The sequence below is a fragment of the Hyla sarda genome, chromosome 6 (assembly GCF_029499605.1).
Source record: "Hyla sarda isolate aHylSar1 chromosome 6, aHylSar1.hap1, whole genome shotgun sequence".
Taxonomy (NCBI): domain Eukaryota; kingdom Metazoa; phylum Chordata; class Amphibia; order Anura; family Hylidae; genus Hyla; species Hyla sarda.
In genome coordinates, this window is record NC_079194.1 from 291,325,898 (window position 1) to 291,353,054 (window position 27,157).

Sequence of the window (27,157 nt, forward strand, 5' to 3'; positions counted from 1 at the left end):
TATACTCCAGAGCTGTACTCACTATTCTGCTGGTGAGATCACTGTGTACATACATTACATTACTTATCCTGTACTGATCCTGAGGTATATCCTGTATTATACCCCAGAGCTGCACTCACTATTCTGCTGGTGGGGTCCCTGTGTACATACATTACATTACTCATTCTGTACTGATCCTGAGTTATATCCTGTATTATTCTCCAGAGCTGTACTCACTATTCTGCTGGTGAGGTCACTGTGTACATACATTACATTACTTATCCTGTACTGATCCTGAGTTATATCCTGTATTATACTTCAGAGCTGTACTCACTATTCTGCTGGTGAGGTCACTGTGTACATACATTACATTACTTATCCTGTACTGATCCTGAGTTATATCCTGTGTTATACTCCAGAGCTGTACTCACTATTCTGCTGGTGAGGTCACTGTGTACATACATTACATTACTTATCTTGTACTGATCCTGAGTTATATCCTGTATTATACCCCAGAGCTGTACTCACTATTCTGCTGGTGGGGTCCCTGTATACATACATTACATTGTAGGTTAAGGACAATGAAAAGAGATGGTGATGATAACCGGGCTCACAATAGTCGCCCACTGTGACCCGTAGCCACAGATGGATTCTGCTCCCCCCTCTATTTATATCGGTGGCTTTCACAGGCTTTTCTGTACAGATTCCTCCTATTGAAATCAATGGGAGCCTCAAAATGTGCACATAGGGGGAGATTTATCAAAACCTGTCCAGAGGAAAAGCTGCCCAGTTGCCCATAGCAACCAATCAGATCGCTTCTTTCATTTTTAAATAAAGTTTCTGAAAAGTGAAAGAAGCGATCTGATTGGTTGCTATGGGCAACTCAGCAACTTTTCCTCTGAACAGGTTTTGATAAATCTCCCCCATAATATCCATGTGAAAGTCCTTGCAGTTCCATGTGGATTTAAGGGTTTAGTTTGTGCCATGTGAACAATCCCTAAGGAGGCTATTCTAGTGAACCAAGCTGCAGTATATATGTATATATATATATATATATATATATATATATATATATATATATATATATGTGTGTGTGTGTATATATTAGGGATCGACCGATATCAATTTTTTTAGGGCCGATAATCTGTGACCTTTAGGGCCGATAACTTATACCGATATTCCGGTATAAGTTATCGGCTATTTCCCCCCACCCGGGCGCTTTAAATTAATGAACTGCAGCGGCTTTTGCAGGGCCAGAGACCGCAGCCACCGCCATCCCCGGTTTTATAATTACCTGTTCCCGGTGTCCGCGCTACTTCTGGCTCCTGGGACGTACTGCGCAGCGTAATGACAAGTGAAGTCCTCAACGCGACGTCACCGTCAGTGCGCACAGTGACAGCGTACTGACGGTGACGTCGCGTTGAGGACGTCACTCGTCGTTGCGTTGCGCAGCGCGCAAGACGTCGCAGGAGCCAGAAGTAGCGTGGACCCCGGGAACAGGTAATTATAAAACCGGGGATGGGGGAGGCATTGGGGCAGCGGCGGTAGTCTCAGGCCTGGGCGGGGCATTATCGGCATATCGGCAAGGTAATTGCCGATACCGATAATGTCCAAAATCTGGAATATCGGCCGATAATATCGGCCAAACAGATAATCGGTCGATCCCTAGTGTGTGTGTGTGTGTATATATATATATATATATATATATATATATATATATATAATCTCTATTTATGCACCTCTGTAAGTGAAGGTGCCGCATTGGTCCAGCTAGTTTTGCAGCACCTTGGGACCGTGGATTTCGGATTTCAGGTTCATGGAAAATTTCTTTAATGTACCGGTTCTACAGGCTAATACAGAGTTTCCCAACTAAGGTGCCTCCAGCTGTTGCAAAACCACAACTCCCAGCATGCCCGGACAGCCTTTGGCTGTCCGGGCATGCTGGGAGTTGTAGTTTTGCAACAACTGGAGGCATTCTAGTTGGGAAACACTGGGCTAATACATAAAGGCCCTTATTTACTAGGTTTCTTTGTGGGTTTTAATTCCCTACAATTTTTTTTCCCCGCGGTATTTACTAACTTTTCCCTACATTTTGCTTTTTTTTATTTTTTTTATACACCTGCTCTGATCTGTCGGGTTTTCCTCAGCTCAAATCCACTACATTTTCTGTGGAAACCTTAGTAAATATGTTGTTTTTTTTTTTGTGTGAAAATGTCCGGAACACGCCCCTTACCCCAATGGCCACGCCCCTTTTCCCGGTTTTCTTGGAGAGTTAGTCGGGTTTTTTCAATTCTGGCGCAGACAGAATTTAGTAACATAGTAACATAGTTCATGAGGTTGAAAAAAGAGCAGAGTCCATCAAGTTCAACCTATAACCCTAATGAGTCCCAACTGAGTTGATCCAGAGGAGGCAAAAACCCCTCATATTAGAGGTAAGAATTCCCTCCAGACTCCAAAACATGTCGGGTTTGCAATAGGAAATGAGGGCCATAGTGCGTGTTACTTGTGATTTCTTAGTCCTCGAACTAATCCAACCTGCTTTGTTACTTCCAGGTAAGGCGAAACGCACACAACCTCAATGGACACCCCCAGAAGCTAAAGAACAACCCCAACTGCGGCTGTACAACAGTCTAACGCGCAACAAGGTGACAGCAAATAAATGTGGTAACGTCCATCTCCTTCTATCCCTGCTGTTTGGTTTCTTATCCTCTGTCCCTCCATCTTTTCTCTTCCTTTATCAAGTGTAAATCCGGTCTTGGTCTCCTGCCAGTTCTGCAAAGATTGGCGCTGAAAGATAGGGATCGACCGATTATCGGTTTGGCCGATATTTTGGGCATTATCGGTATCGGCAATTACCTTGCTGATAATGCTGCGATCGCTTACTCCCTTCTCACCATTTTCAACACGCGCACAACCTACCAAAGTGAGCATGCACATGTATGGGGAGATTAGGAGAAATAGCTGTCAGCCATACAAGTGTCCAGTCGACAGCTACTTAAAGGGGTTATCCAGGAAAAAACTTATATATATAATCAACTGGCTCCAGAAAGTTAAACAGATTTGTAAATTACTTCTATTAAAAAATCTTAATCCTTTCAGTACTTATGAGCTGCTGAAGTTGAGTTGTTCTTTCTTGTCTAAGTGCTCTCTGATGACACCTGTCTCGGGAACTGTCCAGAGTAGAAGCAAATCCCCATAGCAAACCTCTTCTACTCTGTGCAGTTCCCGAGACAAGCAGAGATGTCAGCAGAGAGCACTGTTGCCAAACAGAAAATAACTCAACTTCAGCAGCTGATCATTATTGGAAGGATTAAGATTTTTTAATAGAAGTAATTTACAAATTTGTTTAACTTTCTGGAGCCAGTTGACTGCTAGACATCTTACTCCCTATCCAAAGGATAGGAGATAAGATGTCTGATTGCGGGGGTCCCTCCGTTGGGGACCCCCGCGATTTTCCTGCTGCACCCGGCGTTTGTTTAGAGTGTTGGGTGCAGCAACAGAGGCTCGTGACCTCACTCCCTCAATGCAAGTCTATAGGAGGGGACGTCACACTGGAGACCCCCCGCGATCTCCCTGCTGCAGCCAGCATTCGTTTAGATCGTTGGGTGCAGCGCCGGAGGCTCGTGACGTCGCTGCTACGCCCCCTCAATGCAAGTCAATGGAAGGGGTCGTGAGACTTGCATTGAGGGGGCATGACCGTGATGTCGCAAGCCTACGCCCCGCATCGTCGGTTATCCGGCACAGCGAAGTTCGCTCTGTGCAACGGATGTCTGGGGTGCCGCAGCCGAGATCGCAGGGGTCCTGCCGCTGGATCAGACATCTTATCCCCCATCCTTTGGATAGGGGATAAGATGTCTAGGGGCGGAGTACCCCTTTAAGGTGCATTGCCAGCTCATGAGATCAGTGACTGTGAGAAGGATCTAGAATACAAAAAATACAGTGTGCGCACAGCACGTATACCAAGACGGATGTGACGCGGATTTTCCACAGCGATTCGACTCCAAAATCTGCAGCAAATCTGTAACTGCAGGTTTTAAATACCTTAATAATTATTTTTGGTTTTTTTTTTGGTGCGGAAACGATGCGGTTACATGCATATTTTTGCAGCTGTATTATGGATGAATGACCGGGTTTCTGATGACCCGAACTGATTTGTAACGCGCTCGTGTAAAACCGGCCTTACAGTATAACGTTTGGGGAGTAAGTGCTTATTTTTCTAGGCCCTGGGTTTTATACTATAATAACTATGTGGAATTTGGACCCATTACACGTGTCAGTATGTGTCACCGCAGGTAAGCGCTTTTAGCCTGGAGGCAGAGATAAGGAGAGAGATGTGGTCATTGCTGCGTTTAGATGACAGGGTTGTCTCACTGATACATTGTAGCAAACCTTCAGCCTTGTGTGCGGAACACGAGGTCAGGGTTTTGCAGCATCAGCTGGTGAGGAATTAAAACACAATGGGCAGGGGACTTACTAAGGCGGACATCGTAACCTAAAGCTACATTACAAGCTCAGAAAGTCTGTAGTGTGAATGGGCCTTAACAAAGTCTTAGTTAGACCAGAGCAGCTTAAAGGGGCACTCCGCCCCTAGGTAGGGGATAAGCGGCAGGATCCCCGCGATCTCGGCTGCGGCACCCCAGACATCAGGTGCACGAAGCGGACTTCGCTCTGTGCCGGATGACTGGCGATGCATGGCTGAGGCTCGTGGTGTCACTGCTACGCCCCGTTTGTGACGTCACGGCCCCTCAATGCAAGTCTATGGGAGGGGGCGTGACTGCCGTCACGCCCCCTCCCATAGACTTGCATTGAGGGGGCGTGGCCGTGGTGTCACGAGCCTCCGGCACTGCACCCTACGCACTAAATGAACGCCGGGTGCAGCAGGGAGAGATTGCGGGGGTCCCGCCGCTAGATTTGCAACAGCTGGAGTGCCCACAAGCTAGAGAACACTGATATGACCTCTTTCAGCTCTATAGGGTGCAGCCTGTGACTTTTCGGACATGGTGGGAGTTTTGTGCAGCTACTGGTTAAAGAACACTGTGTTATGGTATCTTGCAATGACAGGTTCAGACTGCAGCTGGCAGGACATGCTGGAAGTTGTAGTTTTGCGCTGCAACATCTGGAGGTCCACAGTTTAGACACCACTGCAATATGGGTTGCTAAAACCTCTGTTTGATGGAGGATTCTTACACTTTACCTCCCCCGTGGTGCGTTGCACACGTCTCCCCAGCTTTTTGGAAAAAATAAGCCCCCCAACAAGCCTGGTGGGAGTTGGAGTTTGGCTATGCACTCTGTTGTCTGGCATTATCAGGCTATAGCCGCCTTGTGGGGGAGATCTCCAGCACATTACACTGCGCTGCTTTCATTTTCACTTTCTTCTAAATGTTAAAGCCTGAAGTTCCTGTAAATGATGCAGAATCTGTAATCGCACACATAACCAAGCCCCATATGGGTCTGTGGATAGAAAAATAAAAGTTATGTCTCTTAAATGAAGAGGAGAAAATAATTAAAATTAGCTGTGTCCTTAAAGGGCTACTCCGCACCCCTAGACATCTTATCCCCTATCCAAAGGATAGGGGATAAGATGTCAGATCGCCGGGGTCCCGCTGCTGTTGTAACCCCGGGATCTCGGCTGCAGCACCCACCTGTACGGCTTCCACCTCACACCGGCATTGCTTGTGGCTTCGGATCCCGACCACAATGGCGGAAGAGCGTGACATCACGACTCCGTCCCGTGTGACGTCCCACCCTGCCCCCTCAATGCAAGTCTATGGGAGGTCGGCCACACCCCCTCCCATAGACTTGCATTGAGGGGGCAGGGCGTGACGTCACACGGGGTGGAGACAAGATGTCACGCTCTTCCGCCATTGTGGTCGGGATCCGAAGCCACAAGCAATGCCGGTGTGAGGTGGAAGCCGTACAGGTGGGTGCTGCAGCCGAGATCCAGGGGTCCCCAGCAGCGGGACCCCAGCGATCTGACATCTTATCCCCTATCCTTTGAATAGGGGATAAGATGTCTAGGGGTGCGGAGTACCCATTTAAGGCTACAATGGACGGTGTCCTTAAAGGGGGACTCCGCAGGAAAACACCTTATCCCCTATCTAAAGGATAGGGAATAAGATGTCTAATAGCGGGGGTCCTGCCGCTGGGGATCTCCGCTACGGCACCCCAGTCATCTGGTGCACATAGAGCAAACTCTGCTCCGTGCCTGGTGATTGGTGACTACAGCCGCCGTACCCCCTCCATTCATGTCTGTGGAAGGAGGCGTGACGGCTATGTAGTGAACCATAGACATGAATGGTGACGTCACGAACGCCCCAAGCTTCCGTGTTCCGTACGCCGCCACTGCCGGCCCGAAGATCGCAGGGGTCCCCAGTGGCGGGACCCCAGCGATCAGACATCTTATCCCCTATCCTGGATAGGGGATAAGATGTCTAGCAGCAGAGTACCCCTTTAATCATTTGTAGTATTTTACAATTGTTAACTAAAATATTTTTGCCTCGATTTTTTTAGGAGCTGTTTGTACCGCAAAATGGTAAAAAAGTCACGTGGTATTGCTGTGGACCAACTGTATACGATGCATCGCACATGGGCCACGCCAGGTGTGTATAGGGTAGAGGTCTCCCAGCGTGCCCCCACTAACGTCATGGCCAAATCCAAATTCCGCCTGTGCCCGCGTTGTACGTAATTTGTTATACAGACTCTTCAAAGCTGTGCAGCCGACGCACATTACCCTCTGTGCTTCATTTCAGGTCCTATATATCCTTCGATATCCTCAGAAGAGTCCTGAAGGATTATTTTAAATATGACGTCTTTTACTGCATGAACATCACAGACATAGATGACAAGGTGAGCGTCCCCTGCATTATTGCTTTCCTATATTCTGTGTTCCTGTTGCAGATCTGTCACTGTCCGGTAATTGCTTTCCTTTTCTTTAGATCATAAAGCGGGCCAGACAGAACTACTTGTTTCAGCAGTATAAAGAGAGTAAGCCCGAGGCCGCCGCTGTACTGGGTGATGTGAAGACTGCGCTGACGGTACGTATGGGACCTGGGTGTCACACATGGGCCAACAGCTGCCCGATACAAGCACCCGACTGACTAGGTCACTGTGTACATACATTACATTACTTATCCTGTACTGATCCTGAGTTATATCCTGTATTATACTCCAGAGCTGTACTCACTATTCTGCTGGTGAGGTCACTGTGTACATACATTACATTACTTATCCTGTACTGATCCTGAGTTATATCCTGTATTATACCCCAGAGCTGTACTCACTATTCTGCTGGTGGGGTCACTGTGTACATACATTACATTACTTATCCTGTACTGATCCTGAGTTATATCCTGTATTATACTCCAGAGCTGTACTCACTATTCTGCTGGTGGGGTCACTGTGTACATACATTACATTACTTATCCTGTACTGATCCTGAGTTATATCCTGTATTATACTCCAGAGCTGTACTCACTATTCTGCTGGTGAGGTCACTGTGTACATACATTACTTATCCTGTACTGATCCTGAGTTATATCCTGTATTAAACTCCAGAGCTGTACTCACTATTCTGCTGGTGAGGTCACTGTGTACATACATTACATTACTTATCCTGTACTGATCCTGAGTTATATCCTGTATTATACTCCAGAGCTGTACTCACTATTCTGCTGGTGAGGTCACTGTGTACATACATTACATTACTTATCCTGTACTGATCCTGAGTTATATCCTGTATTATACTCCAGAGCTGTACTCACTATTCTGCTGGTGAGGTCACTGTGTACATACATTACTTATCCTGTACTGATCCTGAGTTATATCCTGTATTAAACTCCAGAGCTGTACTCACTATTCTGCTGGTGAGGTCACTGTGTACATACATTACATTACTTATCCTGTACTGATCCTGAGTTATATCCTGTATTATACTCCAGAGCCGCACTCACTATTCTGCTTACATTTCCCTCTTGGAGGCGACATTACTAACACGTGTTCTTTCTTTCAGCCATTTTTAATCAAGGTCAGTGAGACAACAGATCTGGATAAGAAACAGATGCTAGAGAAAATTCAGACCGCTGTAATGTCCGCCGTCCGTCCACTTGAAGAAGCGATCAATAAATCCTCCGATGCTGAGGACATTCAGAGGCTGGCACAGGTAGTCTGAGAACTGAACCTCATTGTGTCCCTGTATACTCCGAGGTGACAGTGAATATATAACAGCTTTGCTCCATCTAGACATTACTGGAAGAATCTGCAGATCTGCTGTCAGACTGGCTGGACACCAAGAAGGGGGCAGAGGTGTCGGACAACTCCATCTTCTCCCAGCTCCCCAAATTTTGGGAAGGAGAGTATCACAAGGATATGGAAGCACTGAATGTAAGTCTTTTAAAGGAACACTCCAGACAAATCTTATACACTATATCACTGCTTCCCAACCAGGGTGCCTCCAGCTGTTGCAAAACTACAACTCCCAGCATGCCCGGACAGCCAACGGCTGTCCGGGTATGCTGGGAGTTGTAGTTTTGCAACAGCTGGAGGCACCCTGGTTGAGAAGAACTGCACTATATTATGCCTTGTGGATAGGCTTAAGGGGTGGAGCATGACCCAGAGGCTCTCTGCTTACTATAGTTTGATTCTAGTGCCATTCTCCACCCCCTTAAACCTGTCAGTATTGCCTGAAGTGCTCCTTTAAAGAAGCACTCCAGGTTTTGTTTTGTTTTTCTGCTCATAATATACACTCACCATCACTAGTTCAACAGCACCATCCGTTTTATTCCAGCACAGCTGCATCAATGTGTTTTTTTTTTTTTTTTTTCAAACTGTTTATTTTACAATTTTACAAATATGCAATGGGGCATACCCCATGTTGCGAATACATGCTCTGGGTAAGGCAAGAAACGATAATACGATAATCAAGACATCATACAACCCCAAAACAACCAATGAACTCCCCCCCCCCCGCCCAACCACCCCTTTGGTTCCCATTAAGCGACCCTCCCCTTGGAGCAGCATATGAGGTAGTAAGTAGAAAGAACAAAAGCATCAATAGTCACACTTTGGGGCATAAGGCATACAAGCCAACCCACCAATAGGGGCTGCAAGGTCCCACCACAAGCCATTAAGCTATCAAGCATATCAAGGGTAATAATCACTCGGGCAAAACTGAGTTAAAGGAGTAGTCCGGCGCGCACTTTTTTCCTTTTATCCCGTCCGGGCTGCAAAATAAAAGAAAACAAACTTTCTCTTACCTGCCAACGAGCCCCCGGAGCTCCGGTACAGGTGTTCGGTCCCCGGGCTGTATTCCTCTTACTTCCTGTTAGCCCGGCACGTCACACGGAGCTTCAGCCTATCACCGGCCAAGGCGGGACATCGCTGCGGCCGGTGATAGGCTGAAGCTCCGTGTGACGTGCCGGGCTAACAGGAAGTAAGAAGAATACAGCCCGGGGACCGAACACCTGTACCGGAGTGTACCGGAGCTCCGGGGGCTCGTAGGCAGGTAAGAAAAAGTGTGTTTTCTTTTATTTTGCAGCCCGGATGGGATAAAAGGAAAAAAGTGCGCGCCGGAGTACTCCTTTAACTTCTTTGAGGAGAAGGCATTCGTAGACGCCCCAAGGCATTCGTAGACGCTATGGCCCTCGTCAAGTACCACAAGGTCGAGGTAAATGGTTCCATCAATACAGTCAATTTCCTGTCATTTAGGAACATCAGAATAAACCTCCTCCACTTTTTGAAAAAGGCTTTAGCTGAGCGCTCTCTCGTTCTCAATACCTCACAATGGTCCATGTACAGGTATCTCTTGACCTGACCTATAACCTCATTCACCGTTGGCATTGTGGTCTCCAGCCAATGGGCCAACAAACAGCGCTTGGCAACAACAATGAAGAGGGGGTGTAATAAAGACAGCTGTACAAATCCGGAGGGATATGCAATATAATTAGTTTGGAGGAGATCGGGAGAGAAGTTCCCAGTCTATCTCTCAGTAATCGGAATAAGTCAGTCCAGAAAGCCCTAGACTTGTCACACGTCAGTAGTCCGTGTAGCAAGTCCGTCCTGAACTGGCCACGGTTCGGGCAATGTTCCAGTCTGTCAGGTCGGTCAGGAGTCCGAGGCAGAGAGAACCCATAGGTGGCGTGATGGAGTATCCTAAACTGTGTCTCCCTCCAACCCTCGCTGACCATTGCTTTCCTAACCTTTGCCCACCCCTCCAGAGCCGGGACTGTAAGGTCAGCGCTTCCCAGTTTCGCTTCCCAATATTTTAAGACAGATGAGGCCGCCGTCTCGCTGCCCTGCCTAATCAGATAACGGTACAATAAAGACAGTGAATGATAGGGCGTAGCAGAAGAGACCAAACTGTCAAACGAGGTTGCAGGTTGCAGAGAGCACTGTGGGCAGACAGGAAAAAATTACACAACTTCCTCTGGTGCATCCAGCAGCTGATAAGTACTGGAAGGATTAAGATTTTTAAATAGACGTAATTTACAAATCTGTTTAACTTTTTGCCACCAGTTGATTTGAAAACATTTGTATTCCCCCCCCCCAGAGCACCCCTTTAGCTATAACCTTAATCTTTAACACACAGTGCAGTAGTACCATCCTCCTTTGCTGGAGTGGCCACATACAATGCCATTATTGACCCTGTATAGGCTGCACCATTCATCACTATGGTTGTTTCTATTCCTCTTTTGCAGGTTCTACCTCCAGATGTTCTCACACGGGTCAGTGAATATGTGCCAGAAATCGTAGACTTTGTGCAGAGAATTGTGGATAATGGTTACGGGTGAGTCCTTACTGTACGCTCATGGCTGAATACACAATCTGTGGACGCAGCAGACATGACATTGCTTTATAATAAAAATATATTTTTTCACAGCTATGAGTCCAATGGGTCGGTTTACTTCAGCACAGCAAAATTTCACGCCAGCGACAAACATTACTATGCCAAGTTAGTGCCGGAAGCCGTAGGCGATCAAAAAGCTCTTCAGGAGGGAGAAGGTAAGTAGCTGTGCTAAAACTAAAAGTGTGTCAGTGTCTTCCAAACGGTGTGCCTCCAGCTGTTGCGAAACTCCAACTCCCAGCATGCCCGGACAGCCTAAAGGCTGTCCGGGCTTGCTGGGAGTTGTAGTTTTGCAACAGCTGGAGACAAACTGTTAGGATATCAGTGCATGGTACAGTGTTTTCCAATGTCCTGTTGGGGAGATGGAACAGGAAAAGACTCAGACATTACTAATCTAGCACAGAACTGCCCCATTGGGCCCTACCCTATAATGGCCTCTCGTGTACAGGTGACCTGAGCATCTCTGCCGATCGGTTAAGCGAGAAGCAGTCGCCCAATGACTTCGCCCTTTGGAAAGCATCTAAGCCTGGGGAACCATCATGGGACTCTCCGTGGGGAAAGGTAAGTCCATATAGGTTTCTCCTAAAAAAACGGGTTGTCCCATCAAAGACGACCTGTTTCCAAATGCAGTCCCGTTCATGGCGCCTGCAGGATGCCCCAGCCAATCAGGCATTTTACCTAAAGCCGCACCAGATGGTATGTTTAGACAATGTACAAAAATAAATAAAAAGATACCTTAGAAATACTTATAGTTTTATATTTTGTAATGTCAAGTTTAAAAATGGCAAACGAAACTTGGAAAAATTAAAACCTTAAATAAATAAATTAAAATAAATTTAAAAAATCACACTTTAAACATTTTTTTTTAAAGAGCTCCTTCGCACGACGGAACCTTTGTTTGGAGATATTCCATGCCGAGATTCTTTTTGCAGTGCGTCTGAAAAATGTGCAGCCTCCATAGACGGCAATGCGTTCTATATTCTTTCAGTAGTGCATTGGGGGAGATGTATTAGAACAGGGGTCTCAAACTGGCGGCCCTCCAGATGTTGCAAAACTTCAACTCTCAGCAAGCCTGGACGTGCCCAGACAGACATTTGCTGCAGCTAATGGCTATGAGGAATTCTGGGAGTTGAAGTTTTGCAACATCTGGAGGGCCACCAGTTTGAGACCTCTGTATTTGAACCTGTGCAGAGGAAAAGTTGACCTGTTGCCCATAGCAACCAATCAGATGGCGTCTTTCATTTCTCAGAGGCCTTTTCAAAAATAAAAGAAGCGATCTGATTGGTTGATATGGTAAACTTTTCTTCTGCACAGGTTTTGATAAATCTGCCCCATTATGTCTATGAAGGCGGCACAATTCTGAGCGGTCGTAGTGTCGGCTTGGTCTGCCAGTGCCAACTACAGATGGAATCTCTGCCTGGAGATTCCGTAGTGTGAATGAACCCTTCACACTGAGGAATTTTAAGAGGAATAATTTCGGTCAGGAAATTGTTGCCTTCTGTCGTTTTATCCATCAAGCGGAATTCGAGCGGAATTTTCACGCGGAAATTAAGAGGAATGAAGAAGGGGGCTATTCAATTCCACGTGAAAACTGTGTCGGGCAGAATTTTTTTTTTTTTTTTTTTTTACCATTAAAGGAAAACTGTCAGATATTTTCTCCCGGATTATCCACAGTACTGGTGGATGGTGCGGGAGACGCTGATTAAAACGAGCCCTACCTTACCCGGATCCGCCCGGCCGTTCTCCCGCAATTGTAGTTTTAATCTATGTGTATATCTTGCTGTAACTGGCACGGGCGGGGCTTCTGCAGGTTAACTGGCACTGATATCAGCGCCGCTTATGAATATTCATCCCCCCTCCCTCCCTCTCTTCGCCGCTCCTAACTGGAGGGAGGGGGGATGAATATTCATAAGCGGCGCTGACGTCAGTGCCAGTTAACCTGCAGAAGCCCTGCCCGTGCCAGTTACAGCAAGATATACACATAGATTAAAACTACAATTGCGGGAGAACGGCCGGGCGGATCCGGGTAAGGTAGGGCTCGTTTTAATCAGCGTCTCCCGCACCATCCACCAGTAATGTGGATAGTGCGGGAGAAAATATCTGACAGTTTTCCTTTAAAGGGGTACTCCGGTGCTTAGACATCTTATCCCCTATCCAAAGGATAAGGGATAAGATGCCTGATTACGGGAGTCCCGCCGCTGGGAACCCCCGTGATCTTGCACGCGGCACCCTGTTTTTAATCAGTCCCCGGAGCGTGTTCGCTCAGGGTCTGATTACCAGCGACCACAGGGCCAGCGGCGTGTGACGTCACGCCCCCATCCCGTGTGATGTCACGCTCAGCCCCTCAATGCAAGCCTATGGGAGTGGGCGTTATAGCTGTCACGCCCCCTCCCATAGGCTTGCATTGAGGGGCGGAGCGTGACGTCACACGGGGGCGGAGGCGTGACATCACACGCCGCCGGCCCTGTGATCGCCGGTAATCAGACCTGGAGCGAACACGCTCTGGGGACTGATTACAAACGGGGTGCCGCATGCAAGATCACGGGGGTCCCCAGCGACGGGACTCCCGTGATCAGGCATCTTATCCCCTATCCTTTGGATAGGGGATAAGATGTCTAAGCACCGGAGTACCCCTTTAACTTCTATTGGATTCTGCTTGCGGATTCCGCTTTAAGAATGAGCATGTTCTTTCTTCAAGCGGAAAAGTACTCAGCGTTGGAATTCCGCGAGTGGAATTTCCGCTGTGTGAACTGGACAGCGGAAAAAACATTAAAGGAGATGTGAATCAATTTGGAGCAGAGAATTCAAGAGGAATTACTCAAGTAAATTTCTCTTGAATTACTCAGTGTGAACGCACCCTAATAATTTATATACTGTATATAGTTTCTAAGGTGTCTACAGTTTTTCAATATTGTGTTCCTGCAGAAATAGAAATCTGCTTTTTATGCGCATCCTCCGAAGACCTTATGGTGGTCTGTTTCTACCTAAATAAGTGGCGGTGCGGTGTAAAGCATGGAGGACAAACATTCTGAGCTATAGATTAGACAGGAGTTGGATTTCATACTTATTTAGTTATACTAAGACCCCCAAAGACAGTAGTTGTTCCATTGGAGCATAATAAAATAGTTTTCATTATTGTCATATGTTGGTTTTTGTAGCCTGGACTATATACTGTTATACTGTATATCGCTCTCTTTAAAGGGTCGTCCTGGGTGGCACATTGAGTGTTCAGCGATGGCGGGCTCCATCCTGGGAGAATCCATGGACATTCACGGAGGGGGATTCGATCTGCGTTTTCCCCATCATGATAATGAACTGGCTCAGTCTGAGGTAGGTGAACACCCTGTTCTTTGGATTCCCTCTTGTAATGTATAGAGCCCTATAGACTTTTAACGCTGCGTTGTCGCTATTCCAGGCTTACTTCGACAATGACCACTGGGTGCGCTATTTTCTCCACACCGGTCACCTGACCATTGCCGGCTGCAAGATGTCCAAATCACTGAAGAATTTTATTACTATTAAAGATGCACTGCAGAGAAATACAGGTACAGAAACCACTCGGGCTGTGTTCACACGGCATTTGTTTTCTGCTACAAACACTTATTATTACTTATTAGTTATTATTACTTATCACTGATAAGTTATTTTTCACTGGACTACCCCTTTAAATGGGCACTGTCAGATACAAAAACTTTTGATATGTTGTAAAGCATGTATATCCAGGTTTTGCAATTGCTTTCATTAGAAAATTTTCAGTATTTCATACTGAATAAGCCAGTCAAACAACTGCTCCCCCCTGCCTGCTTGGACACATACTAGTCCTGCTGTGTCCATGAGTCATCACCTATGTCATGGACACACTTCCTTGATTGACAGCTGTGAGCGCAGGGCTCATAGCTGGAGGAAAAATCCTCCCACTGTCAGCTTGTGTCCCGCTACTGTCAGTGAGGACAAGCTGGGAGTTGTAGTTTTGCTAATGCTAGGGGAGATGTGAACAGACAGCATACTGAGGGAGGGGGCGGAGACCTGCACAGTGAGGCCACGCCTCCTCCCTTTGAGAGGAATTCAGACTAGTGAGCTAAATTAAAAGTGTAATAAAAAATAAATAAAGGTGCTAGACACATAAAAATTAGATGTACATGGACAGGACGACGTCACAGTGCCCGGAGTAGGCTTCCTAGCTCACCCGCACTACAAGCTTGTAGGTTAGTGCGGGTGATACTGATGGACAGATTTTTTTTTATAAAGGGGTACTCTGGCGCTTAGTTATCTTATCCCCTATCCAAAGGATAGGGGATAAGATGCCTGATCGCGGGGGTCCTGCCGCTGGGGACCCCTGTGATCTTGCATGCCGCACCCCGTTTATAATCAGTCCCCGGAGCGTGTTCGCTCCGGGTCTGATTACTGGCGACCACAGGGCCAGCGGCCTGTGACGTCATGCCTCCGCCCCCGTGTGACGTCCGCCCCTCAATGCAAGCTTATGGGAGGGGGCATGACAGCTGTCACGCCCCCTCCCATAGGCTTACATTGAGGGGGGCGGAGCGTGACGTCACACGGGGCGTAGCCTTGATGTCACCATGCTCCGGCCCTGTGATCGACAGTAATCAGACCCGGAGAGAACACGCTCTGGGGACTGATTAAAAACTGGGTGCGGCGTGCAAGATCACGGGGGTCCTCAGCGGCGGGACCCCCGCGATCAGGCATCTTATCCCCTGTCCTTTGGATAGGGGATAAGATGTCTAAGCGCCGGAGTACCCCTTTAAAGGGAAACTAAAACAGTCAGGGCTGGAGATATCCGAGTTCACAATTGTAGCAAACCCTCACCTATGAGACGTTTTCGGGCCGTTTACATTTTTGCAAAGTTCACTGACAGCAAGCAGAGATCTTGAATTATAAGAGGTTAAAGCAGTAAGTATATCAGAAGGTTACAGAACTTTTTTTAACCCACACATAACCATATTAATGATTTGTCCTCGCAGCACGACAGCTGCGTCTGGCCTTCCTCATGCACTCCTGGAAGGACACACTGGATTATTCTAACAACACCATGGAGTCGGCCGTCCAGTACGAGAAGTTCATGAACGTGAGTGCCTGTGTCTTGTCTGTGCGCTGTCAAGGTTAGTTCTGCCTCCTCTTATTAGTAGGCGCTGTATATAACATCAGAGCAGACATTACTGTAGATTGTTATATGATGTTTAGCTGTGAGTCTAGTGCCACCTAGAGGTAGCCAATAAGTCAGCGTCCAACCCAGTGTTTCCCAACCAGGGTGCCTCCAGCTGTTGCAAAACTACAACTCCCAGCATGCCCGGACAGCCAACGGCTGGGAAACACTGGTCCAACCCATTAAAGGCATTATCCAACCTTACAAAACTGATGGCCAGTCCTCAAGAAAGGCCATCAATATTAGATCGGCCAGGGGTCCAGTCTATGCACCCTCTGCAAACTGGTGCAAGTGCTGCAGCCTTTTCAGCGTTAACCCTTTGCTTGTGCCTGTGGTCCACCGTAGTGTCAGTACCAGTGTTTCTACGGCATTGTCCTATTCAGGTGAGCAGGACAACACTGCAGTACATTGCACCACCGGTACTAATACAGTAACCCCCCCCGACATGCGATGGCCCCGACATATGATCAAATCGACATACGATGCTTTTATATGTCGGGGCCATCGCATTAACTGCTATCCGGCAGCGCAAAATGCTTAAGCTGCTGTCGTATAGCAGTGTAATGTGCCCCAGCAGGTTCACTTGCCTATCCCTGCTGCTCCGGGTCCTCTCCGGGGTCCGGGCCTCGCTTTCCGGCGTCGTTATTACGTAGCTGCACACGCCGTCCCGGTGCACCAACGTAATAACGTCACCAGAAAGCGAGGCCCGGACCACGGTGAAGATGCGGAAGACGCCGGAGGACCCAGAAGAAGACGCCGGAGCAGCGGGACCCCATCGGGCGCCCCTGGGAGACAATCGGGAGCGGTGAGGACGCGGTCTGGAGCGGCAGGGACAGGTGAGTATTTAATGCACTTTTACATTGCACGAATCCCTTAAAGGGGAAGTCCAGTGGTGAAAAACGTATCCCCTATCCTAAGGATAAGGGATAAGTTTGAGATCGTGGGGGGGGGGGGGTCCGACCGCTGGGGCCCCCTGCGATCTCTCTGTACGGGGGCCAGGCTCTCCGGCCAGATAGCGGGTGTCAACCGCCGCATGAAGCGGCGGCTGACACGCCCCCTCAATACATCTCTATGGCAGAGCGGGAGATTGCCGAAGGCAGCGCTTCGGCTCTGCCATAGAGTTGTATTGAGGGGGCGTGTTGGCCGCCGCTTCGTGCGGAGGTCGACACGCTCCCCTTCCCGCGGGCTGTCGGGGCTCCGTACAGGAGATCGCAGGGGGCCCCAGCGGTCGGACCCCCCGCGATCTCAAACTTATCCCCTATACTTAGGATAGGGGATAAGTTGTTCACCACTGGACTACTCCTTTAACATACGATGGATTCGACAAACGATGGGTCATTTGGAATGAATTACCATCGTATGTTGAGGGACCACTGTATATATTTTTATTTTTTTACTGGTGGATTGTAGGTGCCGGTGTAGTGAAGAAAACTGTTCCCTGCAGAGAAATGTTCCCGAGCAGCTGATAAATGTCAGCAAAGCCACTGTGATTGGCTGAGGTGCCCACACCCGCCCCATACTATTGTTTGTTGGGGGGGGCGCAGTCTCTCTCTGCTCACTATTTTGCATCCTTGCTGTGCCTGGACACAGTTCTCTGCAAACCCTACACGAGCGGACAGATCAGGGGAACAATTCTCTACAGCCTCCCCTCCCTGCTTCCCCTTCAGACAACAGCAGCAGCAGGATATGTCCCTTATCATGTCCCCGATCTCTATGTTCGCTCTGGCAGCTGTCAGGGGAACCTTTCTTTTCAGCGTCTTCTTGCACTAAAATGTTCAGTGGAAAAATCCACATGATTTAGCATTTCTGCTATGTGTGGCCAAACCCTTAGGGCAAGTGGTCTCTAAATTGTTGACCTCCAGCTGTTGCAAAACTACAACTCCCAGCATGTCCAGACAGCCGTTTGCTGTCTGGACATGCTGGGGGTTGTAGTTTTGCAACATCTGGAGTGCCACAGTTTGCAGATCACCGCACATAGCTCCCTAAACTGTGGCCATCCACATCTTGCAAAACTACAACTCCCAGCATGCCCAGACAGCCGTTTGCTGTCTGGACATGCTGGGGGTTGTAGTTTTGCAACATCTGGAGTGCCACAGTTTGCAGATCACCGCACATAGCTCCCTAAACTGTGGCCATCCACATCTTGCAAAACTACAACTCCCAGCATGCCCAGACAGCCGTTTGCTGTCTGGACATGCTGGGAGTTGTAGTTTTGCAACAGCTGGAGGTCAACAATTTAGAGACCACAAAGGACATATCCTGCTGCTGTTGTCTGAAGAGGAATCAGGGAGGGGAGGCTGTAGAGCAGTGGTCTTCAACCTGCTGACCTCCAGATGTTGCAAAACTACAACTCCCAGCATGCCCGGACAGCCGTTGGCTGTCCGGGCATGCTGGGAGTTGTAGTTTTGCAACATCTGGAGGTCCGCAGGTTGGAGACCACTGCTGTAGAGAATTTTTCCCCTGATCTGTCCGCTCGTGTAGGGTTTGCAGAGAACTGTTTCCAGGCAGCAAGGCTGCAAAATAGTGAGCAGAGCGAGACTGCACCCCACCCCCCAAACAATAGTATGGGGCGGGTGTGCAACTCTCAGCCAATCACAGTCGCTTTGCGGACTCAGCATTTATCATCAGCTGCTTGGAAACATTTCTCCACAGGGAACAGTTTTCTTCAGAACACCGTCAAAAAGGTTAATGCTGAACTCGTACCCGCGCCGAGACCCCCCCAACAATCAGTTGCACTTTATGGCAGCCTTCTGACTCTCCACTGACAGATGATGGAGAGAAGTGTTGGGTGCGATTTATCTTTATCGCCTGACCCCAGAGCTGACGCTGCGGCTTACCCCTCCCCGTAGATGAACATTTGGCCATGTGTACAGGGAGGTCAGGAGGGATAGCTGTCGGCCAAATGAACGTTTGAAAAGGTGTGAATAGTAATGGCTTATTCTGAGAATAGGATAAATTGCCTTGAAACATGACTAGGGATTTTAGTCAAGACAGACCCCTCCCCCTCCCAATCTTTATTTAGTTTGGGCATCACATGGGACTTTCTGTCTTCTAGGAATTTTTCCTAAACGTGAAGGATATTCTAAGGGCCCCGACCGACATCACCGGTCAATTCGTAAAATGGGAATCTCCAGAGGTTGAACTCAACAACAGGTAACCCCCAGGCGTTGTCTCCGTTACCTGCCCCGTGCTCCATATTAGCTTTGTCTTGGTGATTGTCTTCTTTCTTCCTCACCAGCTTCTATAACAAGAAATCCAATGTACACGCCGCCCTGTGCGATAACATTGACACCCGGACCGTCATGGAGGAAATGCGGGCGCTGGTCAGTCAGAGCAACTCGTACATTGCGGGCAAGAAGGCGGCTAAACTGACCCCCAATAGGATGTTACTGGAGAGCATCAGCATCTACCTGACCTGCATGCTTCAGGTAAGTGTCCCTGCCTCCTGTAAACCCCTTATCACTTTTAAAGAAGTTCTTTAGTGAAATATAACCTATCCCCTATCCAAAAGATAAGGGATAAGTTATAGCTTGCTTGGGGGTCCGACCGCTGGGATCCCCCCGCGATCTCCTGAATGGGGCCCTGGCAGTCTGCTGGAAGGAGGCGTGCCGACCTTCATGGAGCACTGGCCGACATGCCGCCGACATGTATGCCATTGAGGTACACGGAGGGGATGTGTCGGCTGCGGCTTCCTGCTGGAGTCAAAACGGCCGCTTCCGGCAGACTGCCGGTACCCTGTTAAGGAGATCGCTGGGGGTCCAAGCGGTCGGACCCCCAGCGATCTATAACTTATCCCCTATCATTTGAATAGGGGATAAGTTATTTTTCACTGCACTACTCCTTTAAAGGGGTACTCCGGTGGAAAACATTTTTTTTTTAAATCAACTGGTGCCAGAAAGTTAAACAGATTTGTAAATGACTTCTATTAAAAAATCTTAACCCTTCCAGTACTTTTTAGCAGCTCTATGCTACAGAGGAAATTCTTTTCTTTTTGAATTTCTTTCAGGTGTCAGCTCTCTGCTGACACCTGATGCCCGTATCAGGAACTGTCCAGAGTAGGAGCAAATCCCCATAGCAAACCTGTGCTGCTCTGCACAGCTCCTGACACGGACAGAGGTGTCAGCAGAGAGCACTGTGGTCAGACAGAAAAGAAATTCAAAAAGAAAAGAATTTCCTCTGTCTCATACAGCTGCTAAAAAGTACTGGAAGGGTAAAGATTTTTTCCTAGAAGTAATTTACAAATCTGTTTAACTTTCTGGCTTCAGTTGATAAAAAAAAAAATGTACCCCTTTAATGCGGTTTTAACCTATATTTGTGGTTCATTGCAGGGCTTCGCAGATTTTTGTTGTATCTAGGAGCCAGGGGAAAAAAAAAGTTAGGAGCCGAAATTTGTTTTTAAACCACCAGCAAAGTTTTTTATTTTTTGCGCCAGTATCTGTCGTTTTTACTGGTACCAGTTTTGCGTAGTATTGACTTTATGATCACTTTTTATTCAGTTTTTTTCTGGGATGTGATCCCACCACAGCAAACGTAGCAGGAAACGCAGCTCTGCAGCCTATTAATTCTCAGGATTGGTTGGAATCTCAGAGGTCATACCACCAACTATCATTCCAGTGTTTCCCAACCACGGTGCCTCCAGCTGTTGCAAATCTACAACTCCCAGCATGCCCGGACAGCCAACGGCTGTCCGGGCATGCTGGGAGTTGTAGTTTTGCAACAGCTGGAGGCACCTTGGTTGAGAAACACTGTCATATTCCATCATGTTATGAGATAGGAATACCCTTTAAAATCTAAGACTTTAAAGGGGTACTCCGGTGAAAAACATTTATTTATTTTTTTCTTATCAACTGGTGCCAGAAAGTTTAACAGATTTGTAAATTACTTCTATTAAAAAAATCTTAATCCTTCCTGTACTTATTAGCTGCTGAATACTACAGCGGAAATTATTTTCTTTTTGAAACACAGAGCTCTCTGCTGACATTACGAGCACAGTGCTCTCTGCTGACATCTCTGTCCATTTTAGGAACTGTCCAGAGTAGGAGAAAATCCCCATAGCAAACATATGCAGCTCTGGACAGTTCCTAACATGGAGATGTCAGTAGAGAGCACTGTGCTCGTGATGTCAGCAGAGAGCTCTGTGTTCCAAAAAGAAAAGAATTTCCAGTGTAGTATTCAGCAGCTAATAAGTACAGGAAGGATTAAGATTTTTTTAATAGAAGTAATTTACAAATCTGTTGAACTTTCTGGCACCAGTTGATTTAAAAAAAAAAAAGTTTTTCACCGGAGTACCTCTTTTAAGTGTTATCTGGGAATAGAAAAACAGAGCTAATTTCTTCTAAAAACAGCACAACCCCTATCCTAGGGTTATGTGCGGTATTACAACTTGGCTTATTCACTTCAATGGAACGGAACTGCAATACCACACACACAACCTGCGTTTTGAACATCCCTCATATAAAGACAAAGCTGGAAAACTGAAGCTCATAGATGCTAGAATTCATTTGATGTTACAGAACTTGTTAACTCAATGTTTTATTTCCTTTTTTTTTTTTTTAGATATTTGGCGCAATAGAGGGCGAGGAACCTATCGGATTCCCTGTTGGTGGAAGTGCACAAAATCTTAATGTAAGCCTGACCCCTTCCTGTTTTCTGGTTGCTCTTTAGCGCCCTCTTTGGCTATATTATGATAAGCTCTGAATCTTGACAGCGTGTCTTGGTTTCTTCTGATAGTTGGAGTCCACAGTGATGCCTTACCTTCAGGTCCTGTCCCAGTTCAGGGAAGGAGTGCGACACATTGCCAGAGAGAACAAAGGTAAGGATGCATTCACACCACGTTTTGTCTATACGGGGACCGGATCCGGATGGGGGATGGGAAAATCGGGTGCTCCCATACCCCAGCCGGACCCGGCCCGCATCACATTCATTTGAATGAGCCGACCGGAGTCAGATAGTGACCCCGGTTGGCTCATTTTGAGCTGACTAGAGTCATTATCTGACTCCGGTCGGCTCATTCAAATGAATGAGATGCGGGCCGGGTCACCGTTAGTAGTTTAGGTTGGCGTCAGGACATCCGGCTCGTCTTAGGCTGGGTTCACACCATGTTTTGTCTATTCGGGGACCGAATCCGGCTGGGGGATGGGAAAAATGGGCGCTCTTGTACCCCAGCCGGATTCGGTCCCCGAATAGACAAAACATGGTGTGAACCCAGCCTAAGACGAGCCGGATGTCCTAACGCCAACCTAAACTACTAACGGTGGCCTGTTAAACTCTGCTGACCTTTTCTTACCCCAGATTGATTTGTAATTGCAACTTTCTATGGCATTTCCAATTCTCGTGGCTGTGAATAATTTCAGCCCATGTGTTCTATTCATAGAGACTGATATATATATTTTTTAAAGGGTTAATATAATGTTATTGCAGCGGCAGGATACACATTAAAAACTCCCGGAATCTCCTTAGCCTGCTGCTAAAGCGAACGCTCTACAGTATTTCCCATGAATACCCCCTTTAAATCTTTTCTTTCTTTTGCTCCTTTGCAGTGTTGGGTGTTCTGCAGCTTTGCGACTCACTTAGGGACGATGTTCTCCCTGAGCTCGGTGTCCGACTGGAGGACCATGAAGGTAATAGACTGTTTTGGTTTATGCAGAGTGCCAGTAGTGTGAATAGATCAAGTGTCTGTTCACACTAACAGTATCCTGCAGATTTTATGTTTCCCCCACTGGCCCATAGTGGAAACTTATCAATGATTGGTGACGCTGTGAGTATATAGGTTCTCACTGAAAATAGGGAGACGCTGCTCTTAAGCGAATTTTGGCACTTTAAAGGGTGTATGAAGACGGCATGGTTAATTTTCCAATAGATTCCCTTGGAGGAAATCCAAAAATACCCTGATTTCCCATATACCTATTAAATTATTCCCAAAAGCTTTATTAGTTTCCACACGGTTAAAAACTGATAGTGCTGTATACCCTTTTATTGTGCTTTCATTGATTTGTCAATATAAGAGCTGTGCCGCTGTGCTCTATCTTGTTAACAAGTAGTAGCTGGATGTGTCTGCAGATCACATCCAATTGCTTCCTTAGGCAACAGCACTATCCCTAATTCAAATTCCCTACTCTGCCCCCCTCAACATGTTTCACTACGAAGTAGCTTTGTCAAGAGGCGGCGGGCATATGCCCGCCGCCTCTTGACAAAGCTACTTTGTAGCGAAACATGGGACTCAAGCCAGCTGCATATCCGACGACTCCCAGCCGCTTTCAGCAGCCAAGGGCTGCCGCTAATAGCTGGCAAGGAACAATCTCAATTGCTGGATATTTACTATGACAGCAGCATTTAAACAGAGCTTGGCGTACACCATTGTGGGTGCAGTGGCTATATACCCCCCCCTCCATACACTGTCATGGCAGCCCGACCGAGGCCTGTACTAAGACTATGTGACTACCGTGACTATCTGTAACTACAGGCTGTATCATAAAGTCTCGATCTAATGGATCAGTGTATTGCATTGATCTGTATGAGCAATCAAAGGATTGCTCATACAAATCCTAAGGGGACAAAAAGAGTGTTTAAAAAAAAAAGTAAAAAATGATTAAAAAGCGAGGAGGAAAAAATAAAAAAATAAATCAAATATGAAAGTTGGCTGCGTCCTTAAAGAGGTACTTCATTACTTCACCCCTAGACATCTTATCCCCTATCCTAGCTGTGGGACCCCCGCGATTGACCTGCAGCACCCGGTGTATGTTTAGAATGCCGGCTGTGGCGCCGGAGGCTTGTGACATCACGGCCATGCCCCACTCGGGACGTCATGGCCATGCCCCCTCAATGCAAGTCTATGGAACTCCCATAGAGTTGCATTGAGAGGGAGGGCGGGATGTCACGAGGGGGCGTAACTGTGACGTCACGAGCCTGCGCCGCCGCATCGCTAGTCATCCGGCACGGAGCGAAGTTGCTCCGTGCACCGGATGACTGGGGTGCAGCAGCAGAGATCGCGGGGGGTCCCAGCGGCGAGACCCCCCCCGCGATCGGACATCTTATCCCCTATCCTTTGGATAGGGGATAAGATGTCTAGGGGCAGAGTACCCCTTTAAGGGTATTTTCCGAGTGGAATTCCTCTTGGAAAATATAATGCAGCAGCCACCACAGAATTTCAGCCGGCAGATATTCTGAACCCCAGGCTCCGCTGAAAGAATGAACATGTTTATTCTTTCGGCAGAATCCGCCCGGAAATGGATTGCCATCTATTCAGCTGTGGTTGTCTCCTACTGGCTGCCATATCTTTTATTATTTCTTTCTCTAGGACTTCCCACTGTGGTAAAACTAGTGGATAAAGAGACATTACTGAAGGAAAAGGAAGAAAAGAAAAAGGTAAATTGTCTCCTAAAGAAAGTACAAATGGCTTCCCTGGTACCCTGGTTGGGACCCCCGCTATTTGTGCTGCATAAAAATTGCAGTGTTTCCCAACCAGGGTGCCTCCAGCTGTTGCAAAACTACAACTCCCAGCATGCCCGGACAGCCAAGGGCAGTCCGGGCATGCTGGGAGTTGTAGTTTTGCAACAGCTGGAGGCACCCTGGTTGGGAAACGCTGTACTTCATAGACAGCCCTTCGTTTGAAAGGCCACCATGCAATACCACCTGTACACTGCAGGGGTCAGCTTGTATAAATGCCCTTTTTGCCCGAAACAGAAGAGAATTATGATCTGGCCGATCATTTAGTAGAAGACTTATGGGAATAATTCTCAGTATAGTAGAAGGTGACGTCTTGTGTTTTCCAGGCTGAAGAAGAGAAGAGAAGGAAAAAAGAAGAAGCTGCAAGGAAAAAACAGGAGCAGGAGGTAAATCAGCCCAGTCCTGTGGGGGCGCTGTTTTATTTCTTACATTCGCTTTTGAAGAAGATTAATGAGTCTTTCCTGGACTTATAGGGAACCGGTCAGATAAAAAATACAGTCCAGTCTGTAGACATCATGTTATGTAGCAGGAGGAGCTGAGCAGATTGATATATAGTTTTATAGGAAAAGTTCCAGGATAACTTGTCATTTATTCATTTAAATCTCTGATCATTCTGGGCTAAGGAGTCAAGTGGGCGGTGCTACTCAGTGATTGACAGCTCTGTGTATACACACATATATACAGACAGCTGTCATTTACCTAGTAGCACCGCCCACATAGTTAGCCCAGAATGATCAGAGATTTACACCAATAAATGACAAGTATAGATCAGTCTGCTCAGCTTCTCCTGTTTCCTTTAAATATTGATGGCCTATCCGTCAGGGGCCTAACATTTAAATAAGACGAGTTACAACACCAGAAACCTCTGTTACCTAATGTAATGTATGTACACAGTGACTCCACCAGCAGAATAGTGAGTACAGCTCTAGAGTATAATACAGGATATAACTCAGGATCAGTACAGGATAAGTAATGTAATGTATGTACACAGTGACTCCACCAGCAGAATAGTGAGTACAGCTCTAGAGTATAATACAGGATATAACTCAGGATCAGTACAGGATAAGTAATGTAATGTATGTATACAGTGATCTCACCAGCAGAATAGTGAGTACAGCTCTGGAGTATAATACAGGATATATCTCAGGATCAGTACAGGATAAGTAATATAATGCATGTACACAGTGACCTCACCAGCAGAATAGTGAGTACAGCTCTGGAGTATAATACAGGATATAACTCAGGATCAGTACAGGATAAGTAATGTAATGTATGTACACAGTGACCTCACCAGCAGAATAGTGAGTACAGCTCTGGAGTATAATACAGGATATAACTCAGGATCAGTACAGGATAAGTAATGTATGTACACAGTGACCTCACCAGCAGAATAGTGAGTACTGCTCTGGAGTATAATACAGGATATAACTCAGGATCAGTACAGGATAAGTAATGTAATGTATGTACACAGTGATCTCACCAGCAGAATAGTGAGTACAGCTCTGGAGTATAATACAGGATATAACTCAGGATCAGTACAGGATAAGTAATGTACATAGTGTACAAGTAATGTAACGTATGTACACAGTGATATATACACACCGTGCACCAAAATAGTGCATCCTAATTTTGTCATATTTGCTTATGTTAACCAATTTAAAGGTTGGTGTAAACCACTGGTCTCCAAACTGTGGCTCTCCAGATATGGCAAAACTACAATTCCCAGCATGCCCGGAAAGCCATTGCACACTAGGACTATACATTCTACAGCCTGAGCCACTGTGATAAATCTGGCACATTCGAAATCTGACATTTAAGAATCAGACTCTGTTAGCACATTTCCCCAATTAATCTCAGTCTTTGCTATAATTTGTTATTTTACCCTCCCCCACAGGCGGCAAAAATGGCCAAGATGAAGATTTCCCCAAGTGAAATGTTCAAGGCTGAGACGGACAAATACTCAAAGTTTGATGAAACCGTAAGTGTAGATGTCACATGATCAGACTTTCCGGATTGTCAGATGCTGGATTTAAAGGACTATAGGGAGAGTGTCCTGTTGCAAATTTCTGTGCATGTTCAGCCATGTTATGTGCAAAAATTTGCAACTTGAAATTTTGATGCCATTTACTCGGACAGCCGAGCCTTACACGGGCACATGTAAAACAGCTCAAACGGAGGTGAAATATAATGGAAAACAGGCGATCCGGTGGTGCTACACGGAAAGGTAAGAGTATATGCACAATGGAATGGAGAAAGGAAAAAACAGAGCACACACCTGGATATCTTGCTGTGCCGATTTATTCAAGATTCAAATCCCGAACATCAGCCTCCCTTAACCCCGTGATCCGAGCAGAGCGGGTACGGCAGGAGCTTGCACCTGGACGACAACGCTGTTTCACGCCACAAGGCACTTCCTCAGGTCCCTGGTGACCGCTTCCTGTTGCTCGGTATAGTACTTAGAGGTACTCCGGTGGAAAACTTTTTTCATATTTTTTTAAATCAACTGGTGCCAGAAAGTTAAACAGATTTGTAAATGAATTCTATTAAAAAATCTTAATCCTTCCAGTACTTATTAACTGCTGAATGCTACAGAGGAAATTCTTTTCTTTTAGGAACACAGAGCTCTCTGCTAACATCACGAGCACAGTGCTCTCTGCTGACATCTCTGTCCATTTTAAGAACTGTCCAGAGTAGGAGAAAATCCCCAAAGCAAACATATGCTGCTCGGGTCAGTT

General features: G+C 46.9%; 2 protein-coding genes across 3 annotated transcripts in view; one reads left to right on the top strand and one right to left on the bottom strand.

Moving 5' to 3' along the window:
* The window catches only part of ELF5 (E74 like ETS transcription factor 5), a 231,034-nt gene that overhangs the window by 95,127 nt on the left and 108,750 nt on the right, over nt 1-27,157 (bottom strand). The gene's annotated exons all lie outside the window — the stretch shown is intronic.
* CARS1 (cysteinyl-tRNA synthetase 1) overlaps nt 1-27,157 on the top strand; it is a 43,891-nt gene that overhangs the window by 10,371 nt on the left and 6,363 nt on the right. For both annotated transcript variants that reach the window (XM_056527716.1, XM_056527715.1), the window contains 20 exons: nt 2,533-2,624; nt 6,490-6,578; nt 6,729-6,825; nt 6,915-7,013; nt 7,988-8,137; nt 8,218-8,358; nt 10,671-10,759; nt 10,853-10,974; nt 11,265-11,377; nt 14,018-14,146; nt 14,232-14,361; nt 15,796-15,899; nt 19,033-19,130; nt 19,216-19,405; nt 21,534-21,602; nt 21,708-21,789; nt 22,517-22,597; nt 24,274-24,341; nt 24,749-24,808; nt 26,317-26,400. In XM_056527716.1, the coding sequence (XP_056383691.1) occupies nt 2,533-2,624; nt 6,490-6,578; nt 6,729-6,825; nt 6,915-7,013; nt 7,988-8,137; nt 8,218-8,358; nt 10,671-10,759; nt 10,853-10,974; nt 11,265-11,377; nt 14,018-14,146; nt 14,232-14,361; nt 15,796-15,899; nt 19,033-19,130; nt 19,216-19,405; nt 21,534-21,602; nt 21,708-21,789; nt 22,517-22,597; nt 24,274-24,341; nt 24,749-24,808; nt 26,317-26,400 (2,087 nt within the window). The remainder of the gene's footprint in view (nt 1-2,532; nt 2,625-6,489; nt 6,579-6,728; nt 6,826-6,914; nt 7,014-7,987; nt 8,138-8,217; nt 8,359-10,670; nt 10,760-10,852; nt 10,975-11,264; nt 11,378-14,017; nt 14,147-14,231; nt 14,362-15,795; nt 15,900-19,032; nt 19,131-19,215; nt 19,406-21,533; nt 21,603-21,707; nt 21,790-22,516; nt 22,598-24,273; nt 24,342-24,748; nt 24,809-26,316; nt 26,401-27,157) is intronic.